The sequence below is a fragment of the Cebus imitator genome, unplaced genomic scaffold, assembly GCF_001604975.1.
Source record: "Cebus imitator isolate Cc_AM_T3 unplaced genomic scaffold, Cebus_imitator-1.0 Scaffold66, whole genome shotgun sequence".
Taxonomy (NCBI): domain Eukaryota; kingdom Metazoa; phylum Chordata; class Mammalia; order Primates; family Cebidae; genus Cebus; species Cebus imitator.
The window spans coordinates 6,321,899-6,333,558 of record NW_016107381.1 but is presented as its reverse complement, the minus strand read 5'-3'; the positions used below and the strand labels follow the sequence as shown (position 1 = coordinate 6,333,558).

Sequence of the window (11,660 nt, the reverse complement as noted above, 5' to 3'; positions counted from 1 at the left end):
TGCAGTCTCACTGTTGCCCGGGCTTGAGTGCAGTGGTATGATATCGGCGCACTGCAGCCTCTGCCCCCTGGGTTCAAGCAATTCTCTGCCTCAGCCTCCCAAGTAGCTGAGATTACAGGTGCCCACCACCATGCCCAGCTAATTTTGTCTTTTTAGGAGAAATGGGGTTTCTCCATGTCAGTCAGGCTGGTCTTGAACTCCTTACCTCAGGTGAGCTGCCTGCCTCGGCCTCACAAACTGCTGGGGATTACAGGCGTGAACCTGGCCTTTAGTTTTTTTTTTTTTTTTTTTTTTTTTTTTGAGCAAAAGACTTTAATAAACTGTTTATAAAAAAAGAAACATAAATGTACAATAATAAATATGAAAAACTTTTATATAACAAAAAATATTTTTAGATGTCAAATATGTAAGAACTTAAAAATTTTTTTATTGTACTTTAGGTTCTGGGGGTACATGTGCAGTGCCTTTACTTTTTTTAAAAAATCATCATTATTTATTTTTTGTTGATTTTTGCCTAGGATGTGAGTGAAGGTTTTTTTTTTGTTTGTTTGTTTTTTGCATCTAGATGTCCAGTTCTTTTATTATTTGTTGAAAAGATTATTCTTTCTCCATCTAATTTCCTTTGCATCTTTGTAGGGTGACTTGGCCATACTTGTTGTATAGGTTTATTTCTGGACCTCTATTTCCACAGTGTTTCAATTACTATAGTTTTGATTTAAGAGTTGAAATCAGGTAGAGTACTGCAACTTTGTTCTTTTTCAAAGTGGTTTTGGCTGCTCTTACTGCTTTGCCTTTCCATACAGATTTTTTTTCTTAGTTTTTGAAATGGCGTCTTGCTGTGTTGCCCAGGCTGAAGTGCAGTGGCATGACCTCAGCTCACTGCAACTTCTGCCTCCCAGGTTCAAGAGATTCTTCTGCGTCAGCCTCCCAAGTAGCTGGGACTACAGACGTGTGCCATTATGCCTGGCCACCATATAAATTGTAGAATCACTTCATTCACCTCTCCAAAAAAGTATCTTACATGGATTTTGTTTGGAATTGCATTGAATCTGTAGACCAATTTGGGAAGAATTAACAATTTAACAACGTTCTATTTTAGTCTATGAATACAATCTGTATCTGTGTTTTTTTTTTTAGATCTAAAAGGTTTTTATTTCCACTTGTTTGTAACTACTATATGGAAATAAAATACAACTGGGTTCTGCATACTAACCTTATGTTCTACAACCTTGCAAAATTCACTTACCAGTTCTGGAGGTTTTTGTAGATTCTGTGGGATTTTCCACACAGACAGTTTTATGTCAAATGTGAATAGAAACAGTTTTATTACTTCTTTCCAATATGTTTACCTTTTATTTTACTTGCCTTGCTGTACTTTATACTTTCAGTATGATGTTGAATAGGAGTGGCAAGAGGGGACGTCGTTGCCTTTTTCCCAATCTTCTTTTTTCTTTTTTTTTTTTTTTTGGGCTAGAGTCTTGCTCTGTTGCCACGCTGAAGCACCATGGCGCGATCTTGGCTCACTGCAACCTCCACCTCCTGGGTTCAAGTAATTCCCCTGCCTCAGCCTCCTGAGTAGCTGGGACTCAGGTGTATGCTACCACGCCTAGCTAATTTTAGTAGAGATGGGGTTTCACTGTGTTGGCCAGTATGGTCTTGATTTCCTGACCTCATGATCCACCTGCCTTGGCCTCCCAAAGTGCCGGGATTATAGGTGTGAGCCACCGTGCCCAGTCACCTTTTTCCCAATCATAAGGGGAAAAAGAAATCAGTGTTTCACCATTTGATGTGGTGTTAGTTACAGGTTTTTCACAGATGCCATGTGCGTATGTGTTTGTCTGTCTGCCGTTTAAGCACTTCAGCATTGAGTAACTTACTACTAACTCAGTCACCTAACACTGTGGTAAGTACCAGTTGTGCTCTGCATTTTTACTGATGAAAAAACTGAGGCACAAAGTCTAAGCAAATTGCTGAAATTCATCCAGTTAGATGGTAACTGAGCTGGAATGATAACCTTGGCTGTCTGCATGTATTGTCCCTCAGAGATTCCTTTTATCATGTTTATTAAGTTCCCCTCTGTTCCTGATTTTCAGAGAGGTGAATTTTGTCAAATGCTTTTTCTGCATCTATTGATTCAATTACATCTGGGTTTTTTTTGGTCTGTTAATATGGTAAATTACAATGATTTTTCAAATTTCTAACAGACTTATTTCTGGGAAATAGCTCACTCGGTTGGGATATATTTATACGTTGCTGAATTTGGTTTGCTAACGTAGTCAGCCCTCTGTATCTCTGGTTTCCACATCCATGGATTCAACCAACTACGGATAGAAAATGTTTGGAGAAAGTCTGGATGCAGTCGCTCGTGCCCGTAATCCCATCACTTTGAGAGGCCGAGGTGGGCGGATCACTTGAGGCCAGGAGTCCGAGACCAGCCTGGCCAACATGATGAAACCCTGTCTCTACTAAAAATACAAAAATTAGCCTGGTGTGGTGACCCCCACTTAGTCCCAGCTACTGGGCTAGACACGAGAATTGCTTGATTACCCAGAGTAGAGTGCAGTGGCGCAGTCAAGCTCACTGAAGTCTAAAACTCCTGGGCTCAAGTGACCCTCCCACCTCAGCTTCCCGAGTACCTGCGACTACAGATGCACAGCATCACGCCCATCTAATTTTTTATTTTTTCTGTAGAGATGAGGTCTCTCACCATGTTTCCCAGGCTGGTCTCAAGTAGTCTGACTTCAAGTAGTCTTCCTGCCTTTGCCTCCCAAAGTGCTGGGATTACACGGGTGAAAAAACTTGGATTTGTTTGTTTTTAGAAGAAACAGTGTTTTGCTCTGTCACCCAGGCAAGAGTGCAGAGGCACGATCTCAGCTCACTGAAGCCATGAACTCCTGGCCTCAAGCAATCCTCCTGCTTTAACTTCTGAAAATGTGTGTTGTTTTGATTCACAGTTTTAAGACTCTTTAAGAGGCCAAGTGTGGTGGATCATGCCAGTAATCCCAGCACTTTGGGAGTCTAAGGTGGGCAGATCCCTTAAGGCCAGGAGTTCAAGACTAGCCTGACCAACATGGTGAATCCCCATCTCTACCAAAAATACAAAAATTAGGCAGGAGTGGTGGTGCGTACCCATAGTCTCAGCTACTCTTGTGGCTGAGGCAGGAGAATCACTTGAACCGGGGAGGATCGTAGTGAGCCAAAATTGTGCCACTGCACTCCAGCTTGGGCAATAGAGCGAGATGCTGTCTCAAAAAAAAAGTGGATGGTTATATCTACTGAATGCGTACAAACTGTTTTTTCTTGTCATTATTTCCTAAAGAATACAATATAACAAGTATTCATATAGCACATTATATTAGGTGTCGTAAGTAATCTAGAGATGACTTAAAGTTTGCAAGAGGATGTACACAGGTTATATGTGAATATGGTGTCATTTTATGTAAGGGACTTGAACATCTGTGGATTTTGGTGTGGGGTGGCGGATATCCTGGAGCATGTTCCCCAGACATATAGAGAGACATCTGTATTTTGTTGAAGATTTTTGTGTCTGTGTTTATGAGGGATATTGAACTGTATTTTTTTGTTTAATAATTTCCTTCTGTGGTTTTAGTGTCAGATATTGTAAGCCTCATCAAATGGGGAAACATAGTCTCAGTTTCTTCCAGGGTGATTTTTTTTATTCACCCTGTATGCTTGTTTAGGGTTTTATTATGTAAGAGGCTTTCTCAGATTTATGGTGATTTTTAGTTGGTTTGGCTCATATTTATGCTTGGGGCACTAAAAAGGTAATTGGAAGCTCTGAGTCTTTGGACAAGATTTGTTCCTTTTGTGCCTACATTGTTTACAGGGATGTTATTCTGCTTGTTACTGCCTTTTTTTTCTCATAGTAACTGCATGGAATTTGATCTGGAGTTTTTGTATATATTATGTAAAATTTGCTTATCTCTTACTGTTGCAGGACTTTTCCTTAGCTTAGCTAAAGACGGGATCCTTGTCCCCATGGCCATGATAATTTAGGCTTGCAGACAATTTGAACCATGAGTAAAGCAGGGTTTTACTGGGTGAAAAGGGAAAAAAGGGGAACAGGACTCCCTCTAAGGCCAGAGTTGCTGCTGCTGTGCTTCCTGCCTAGCAGCTTTGAATCCCAGGTTCTACATAGAAAGAAGAGGGGTCGGGGCCAGGCTCCTCCCTGCTGCAGACAGCAGAACCCCTGTGGCTCCACCCCAGTGCGCATTTCTCCCAGTCTGCTGGCTGGTTGGAGATTCTCCTGGGACCCCCTCCTGTATGGCAGTCTCATTACTGTTGAGATTAAGCATCTTTTTAACTGTTTTAAGATCCAGAGCCATGTGCATCTACTTGTGTGACGTGTCTACTACATTTGCCTGTTTTTATGATGAAAACTTTTGCCTGTTTTTATGATGAAAACAGGCAAAAGTTTTCAAAACTAGTGTAGAGCTTTGTAGAAAATTAGAAAATGCAGACAGTTAAACATAAAGTAATTACAGTCCAACTACCCAGAGACTATCAAGTGTCAGTCCCTTAGTGAATACTCACTCTGATCTTTTTCCACACCCGGGTATAGATATTTGTATTTTTTCCTCAGCCTGCAATTGTATCTACTCATATCACTTTGCAGCTTGCTTTTTTCTGTGGACAATCTCTACCCATTTATTTTAGTAAACATTCTGTTTTTTAAATGTATATATCATATTCAGATTTCCAAATTGTTGCAAAATGGCTAGAGCTTGCGTGTCCAAATCACAGTTGAGTTCAAGACTATACCTGTTATCCAGTTGTTCCATCCCTGAGTCTCTTTTAATCTAGCATACTCCCCTTGCTGTAATGTCATAGATTTCCTGAAAAGGTCAAGCCATGCGTCCTGAAGCATGTCTCATCTCTTGGATTTGTCTGCTTATTCACTCATGGCATTGTTTTAATTGTTCCTTTGTTACTTCAGTTCTCTGTAAATCAGAAGTTAGATATAAATGCTTGATGGGTTCCAACAAAATATTTCGGCTAGAATGTATTATTGACAGACATGTATTTTGTATTGCCTAACATCAGAAGACACGATATCTGGTTGATAACTATAGTGGTGAGTACTAAATCAGGGTGATGACAGTCTGATCTGTCTGTTATGTATTTGTTTTTTCCTTTGGAACTTGTAGAACTGGAAAGTATTCCATGTGACAGTATATTTAACGGTTAAAATTTAAATTGCTTTTTATTTTTTTTAGATGGAGGTCTCACTGTGTTGTTCGGGCTGGGCTCAAATTCCTGAGCTCAAGCAAGCCTCTCAAGTAGCTGAGACTATAGGTGCATGCCACGGCACCTGTTATCCGAAAGAGCGTCCAGATCCAGACCCTAAGAGAGGGCACTTGGATCACAAACAAGAAAGAATTCGAGGGGAATACATACAGTGAAGTAAAAACAAGTTTATTAAGAAAGTAGAGGACTAAAGAATGTCTACCTCATAGAGCAGACCCAAGGCTGCTGGTTGCCTATTTTTATGGTTATTTCTTGATTATATGCCAAACAAGGGGTGGATTATTCGTGCCTCCCCTTTTCAGACCATTTAGATTAACTTCCTAACGTTGCTATGGCACTCATAAGCTGTCATGGCACTGATGAGTGACCAGAGGTCTCTCTCATTGCCATCTTGGTTTTGGTGAGTTTTAGCCGGCTTCTTTACTGCAGGGTGTTTTATCAGCAAGGTCTTTATGACCTGTATCTTGTGCCAACCTTCTGTGTTATCCTGTGACTTAGGATGCCTTAATCTCCTGGGAATGCATCCCAGTAGGTTTCAGCCTCATTTTACCCAGCCGCTATTCACGATGGAGTTGCCCTGGTTCAAACGCCTCTGACACATCCAGCTTCTTAATTTGCTTTTTGACATTACTTGATAACCCCTGCCTAAACGCCAACTGTCAGAGTTTGAGTAGTGATGTTTTTCTGATTCTGTGGTTCTTTTATACTTATTAGTTGATGTTTGTCTGTAAAGTGTAGCTTTCCCTCATCAATTGGAACAGTATAAATGTTGAATTCTTTTTCCCTTAATTACAGTTCTGAAAATAGGTAGTAATTTTAAATAGCAGTCTAAAATGGTACAGATTTGTTTTCTGTCTTTGAATATCATGAGGGGCTCACGGATTTTTTTTTTTGAGATGGAGTGTCACTCTGTCACCAGGCTGGAGTGCAGTGGTGCAGTCTTGGCTCATTGCAGCCTCCGCCTCCCTCGTTCAAACAATTCTCCTGCCTCAGCCTCCTGAGTAGTTGGGACCACAGGTGTGTGCCACTACACCCAGCTAATTTTTGTATTTTTAGAAGATACGGGGTTTCACCATGTTGGCCAGGTTGTTCTCTTATCTTTTGACCTCATGATCCGCCCGCCTTGACCTCCTAAAGTGTTGGGATTACAGGCGTGAGCCACCACTCCCTGCCAATTTCTTTGATTTTATAGTTGTGTTATTTCTCTTATTCTGAAGATTTAGAGTTCTAATACGATTAACTTAATTACTTGCTTTAACCTGTGACTTAAAGGAAATAGTTTCAAAATACCAACGTTAATGTTACTATAAGAGTAGAACTTTTTTTTTGTTTTTGGAATGCATCTTGGTGAAGATGTATAGTCAGAATACGGTTTTTAAAATCTTGGGAATAAATCTTTTGTTAATGTGGTTATGTTTTCATTTTGGTATACAGCTATGTTTATTTATTCAAACTTTTGAATTTAAGGGATTTTCAAAGTTCTGTAGAGAGAGAACCATAGTGAACTCTTGCTTCTACCTTGTTTTATCCTGACCCTTAAAAGAGCTGTTTTCATTGGTTTCTTGTTTATCCTTCCAGTGTCGCTTTTTCTATATACAAGTATAATATAAGCATATCCTTAACTCTTTTTCCTCATGGAAAGCTGGCATATTTCATATACTGTTCTTTTGCTTTTCCCTTCCTTTTTATTTCTTTAATTTAAGAGTATATTTTAGGGCCCGGCGTGGTGGCCCATGCCTGTAATCCCAGCCCTTTGGGAGGCTGCGGCTGGTGGATCACCTGAGGTCAGGAGTTTGAGACCAGCCTGGCCAACATGCTAAAACCCCCTCTCTACTAAAAATACAAAAATTAGCTGGGTGTGGTGGCATGTGCCTGTAATCCCAACTACTCAGGAGGCTGAGGCAGGGGAATCACTGGAACCCAGGAGGTGTAGAGGTTGCGATCAGCTGAGATCATGCCATTGCACTCCAGCATGGGCGACAGAAAGAGACTCTGTCTCGAAAAAAAAAGTTAATTATATCTAGGAGGTAAATACATAGAAATTCTACACATGCCATTGTAATGACTATATGATATTCCATTATTTAGATGTACCATAGTCTTCTCAGCTATTACTTACTGTGAGACAACTTGCGCTATTTCTAGTTTTTTTGTTATTACAAATAGTACACAGTGAATAACCTATTACATATTCTGGGATAGAAAAGTGAGACTGCTGGATAGAAAGGTAAATACATTTGAGTTTCTTTGTATTTTGGGGTGGTTTTTGTTTTTGTTTTTGAGACAGGGTCTCACTGTCTTGCCCAGGCTGGAATGCAATGAGCGTTCATGGCTCACTTGAGCCTTGACCTCCTAGGCTCAAGTGATCCTTCCACCTCAACCTCATGAGCCACTGTGCCTGGCCCTGAGTTTTTCTTTATCTTTCTTTTTTTTTTTTTGAGACAGAGTCTCGCTCTTTAACTCAGTTGGAGTGCAGTGACGTGATCTTGGCTTACTGCAACCTCCGCTGCCCAGGTTCAAGCAGTTCTCCTGCCTCGGCCTCCCAAGTAGCTGGAATTACAGGCACGTGCTACCATGCCTGGTTAATTTTTTGTATTTTTAGTAAAGATGAGGTTTCACTGTGCTGGCCAGGCTGGTTTTGAACTCTTGACCTCGTGATCCGCCCACCTCGGCCTCCCAAAGTGCTGAGATTACAGGCATGAGCCATTGCGCCCACCCTTGTGCTAACGATTTTACCGGAGGTTCAGGAGGAAGCAGAATTACATTTGTGCGTTCGGACTTCCGTCTTAACCAGAAACTCACTGCTCTCATGAAACACTGTCACTTACTTAGCCCTTGGGGTTTGGGATATCAAAAGGTTTCCATTTTGGATATTGATTGTTTCCACCTCAGCCTCAAATGCTTATTCTCCAAATTTTTACACAGCTGGCTCCTTCTTATCACCTTTAAAAAATTTTTTAATGTATGTATTTTTTTTTTTTTTTTTGAGACAGGGTCTTGCTCTATAACCCAGGCTAGAGTGCAGTGGTGTGATCTTGTCCTTGACATCCCAGGCTCAAGTGATCTTTCTGCTTCAGCCTCCTGAGTAGTTTGGACTAGAAGTGTGCGCCACCAAGCCCAGCTAATTTTTGTATTTTTTGTAGAGACAGGGTTTCACCATATTGCTACCATGCACAGCCTTTGTTTTTCTGAGTTATTTAAAAAATCTTATTTTTATTGCACAGATGCCACAGTTTTTTCTTCTTTTTGAGGATATTAATTACAAAGTATTTTTCCTTAAGTTTTTAGTCCATTCCCCTCCCCACCTCCTTTTTCTGCACTAATTTTGTTCCCTCTGAATTCCTTTCTGTTTATCTTGAATCTGTTTATCTTGAATGTTGCCTTTCAAAGTGTTTGGTGGTCCGTGGTACATTATGAGTGTAGTATTTAAAAGCTCATTGGAGGCTGGGTACGGTGGCTCACATCTGTAATCCTAGCACTTGGGGACACCAAGGTGGACACATCACTTGAGGTCAGGAGTTTAAGACCAGCCTGGCCAGCATGGTAAAACCCCATTTCTCTTAAAAATACAAAAATTAGGCGAGTGTGGTGGTGAGTTCCTGTGATTCTAGCTACTTGGGAGGCTGAGGCAGGAGAATTGCTTGAACCTGGGAGGCAGAGGTTGCAGTGAGCCGAGATTGTGCCACCACACTGCAGTCTGGGCGACAGAGTGAGTCTGTGTCTGAAAGAGAGAGAGAGAGGGAGAGGGAGAGGAGGGAGAGGAGAGAGAGGAAGGAGAGGGAATGAGAATGAAGAAACTATAGCTACATTGCAGCAATGTGTAACTGGAAGGGAGCACAAAGGGCCTTCTGGGTTGCTGGTAATGTTGAGTTACTTGAGCTGGGGCCCTGGTTATGCAAGCATGTTCACTGTGTGTCATTCCATTGAACTGTACATTAGATTTGTGTGCTTTTTGGTATGTCCACTTCAAGTGAAAGTTTATATGAAGTAAAAGAGAAAAAGTAGTGGAATCTCTTTGTGGGCAGGGTTGGTTTATTGACTGGTACCCACAGCGTGTGGTCAGATATCAAAGCAACACTCTTTTGTTGGGGACCCCTGAATGTCAGTGTCTGAAGATGGTACGTGTATGTGTTTGTTCTTTCGGCTATGTTTAACTGGAAGTCTTTAGGTTTCCTTTTAAACCTCTTTTATTGAGAAGACAAAGTTTTTTTTTTTTTTTTTTTTTTTTTTTTTTTTTTTTTTTTTTTTTTTTTGTGACAGAGTCTTGCTCTGTCTCCAGGCTGGAGTACAGTGGCGCGATCTTGGCTCACTGCATCCTCCTGTTGAGTTCAAGCGATTTTCCTGCCTCAGCCTCCCAAGTAGCTGGGACTACAGATGCGCATCACCACGACCAGCTAATTTTTGTAGTTTTGGTAAAGATGGGATTTCACCATGTTGGGCAGGATCGTCTCAATCTCTTCACTTCGTGATCACCTGCCTCGGCCTCCCAAAGTGCTAGGATTACAGGCGTGAGCCACTGTGCCTGGCCTGCAGAGTATTTTTTTAAGTTAGATTTGAAAGATACCTAAGATGAGGTAGTGTGTCAGTTTTTTCTTTGAGAAACACATTTCTTCAGTCATCTTTCTAGAAAAAAAAAAAGAAAGAAAAGCACATTGGAATTTCTTTTTTTTTTGAAACAGTGTCTCGCTCTGTTGCCAGACTGGAGTGCAGTGGTGCGATTTCGGCTCACTGCAACCTCCGCCTCCTGGGTTCTAGCATTCTCCCTGCCTCAGCCTCCTGAGTAGCTGGGGCTACAGGCGTGCACCACATTAATATTATAAATCAACAATATTAATTTATTTTTAAAATAATTATTATACAAATAATTATAATTTATATTATATAAATAATTTTTGTATTTTTAGTAGAGACGGGGTTTCACCTTGTTGGCCAAGATGGCCTCCATCTCTTGATCTTGTGATCCGCCTGCCTTGGCCTCCCAAAGTGCTGGGATTACAGGTGTGAGCCACTGCGTTCAGCCTAGAATTGGAATTTCTATTTATTCATTCATCATTCAGCGAATACTTAAAAGTCAAGATAAACAGGATTCATCTTCTCTTGGAGTATAGAGCATAGCAGAAATTACAAACATTAAATATAGGTGGGATGAGTTATGAAGGGAAGTAGGGACTTCCCTAAGGAAATGATATTTTAGTTAGGTGAAGAACAGAAAAATAGGGGAAAATTCACTTTTTTCTTAATGAAAATGTCTCATCTTGATGTGAAAGCTTTTATTAATAAAAATGTCTCATCTTGATGTGAAAACCTTTATTCCTGTCTGATCACTCTGTTATGTGATTTCAGGTGGAGAGTATAGTGAAGATGATGTAAATGAATTAGTGAAGGAAGATGAAGTGGATGGTGAAGAGCAGACACAGAAAACCAAAGGGAAAAAAAGAAAGGCCCAGAGCATTCCAGCCAGGTGATACTGCCCTCAAGGCCCTTAGAAGTCAGGGCTATTGTCACAAGCATCCTGATTGCTAAGATTGGTCTCCTGAGAGGTTTAATAAAGCCAGAGTTTCTAATACTTTTTTCTTAGAGGAAAACATTTGCTGTTATTTTACGATTAACTGCCTGGTCTCTGACAAGCTTTAAAAATTTTGAGCTTTAATGTAAAAAAAAATATATTTATAGGTAATATGTACATATGGTTAAAACAGAAAATTCAGTCCCTAAAAAGATGTTTACCCTGTTCCTAGCCCTTGTTGCGTTGCCTCTAAAGAACTATATTACAGAGATAGTCTGTGCATGTAAAAGCATATATGTATATGTTTTCTATCCTTATTTTTTTTTTTTTAGAAAAAATATAAATAATAGCATACTCACTTTCTCATTTTCATTTCTCTTTATTTCACATCTTGGAGATGGTACTATGGCAGTATCTCCTCCATTTCATAGTATTACGTCAGTGAATAGGCCTTACTTTATTTAGGCTTTCCAGTGTTGAGGGATGTTTAGATTGTATCTAGTCTTTTTTTTTTTTTTTTTTTTTTTTTTTTTTTGTATCTAGTCTTTACCACAACTAACAAGACTGCAGTGAATATTCTTTGTATACATGTATACAAAGTATACTTGAAAACATAAATGTATATAAAGTATACGTGTATAAATATATCTGTAAATGAAATGTGTAGAAGTAGAATTGTTTGAGCTAAGGTTATATATGCAGTTAAGTCAAAAAATATATAGATATTAGCAAATTGCCTCCCATGGGCCTTGTATGGGCTTGTATTCCCAAGAAAAATGATGATAGTTTAAAAAAATAAATAAAGCCGGGCGCGGTGGCTCAAGCCTGTAATCCCAGCACTTTGGGAGGCCGAGGCGGGTGGATCACAAGGTCAAGAGATCGAGAC

At 40.1% G+C, this 11,660-nt stretch overlaps 1 protein-coding gene across 1 annotated transcript in view; it reads left to right on the top strand.

The window, feature by feature from the left end:
* The window catches only part of CFDP1 (craniofacial development protein 1), a 136,598-nt gene that overhangs the window by 4,615 nt on the left and 120,323 nt on the right, over positions 1–11,660 (top strand). Inside the window, exon 2 of the mRNA XM_017530578.1 lies at positions 10,612–10,729. Within this exon, the coding sequence (XP_017386067.1) occupies positions 10,612–10,729 (118 nt within the window). The remainder of the gene's footprint in view (positions 1–10,611; positions 10,730–11,660) is intronic.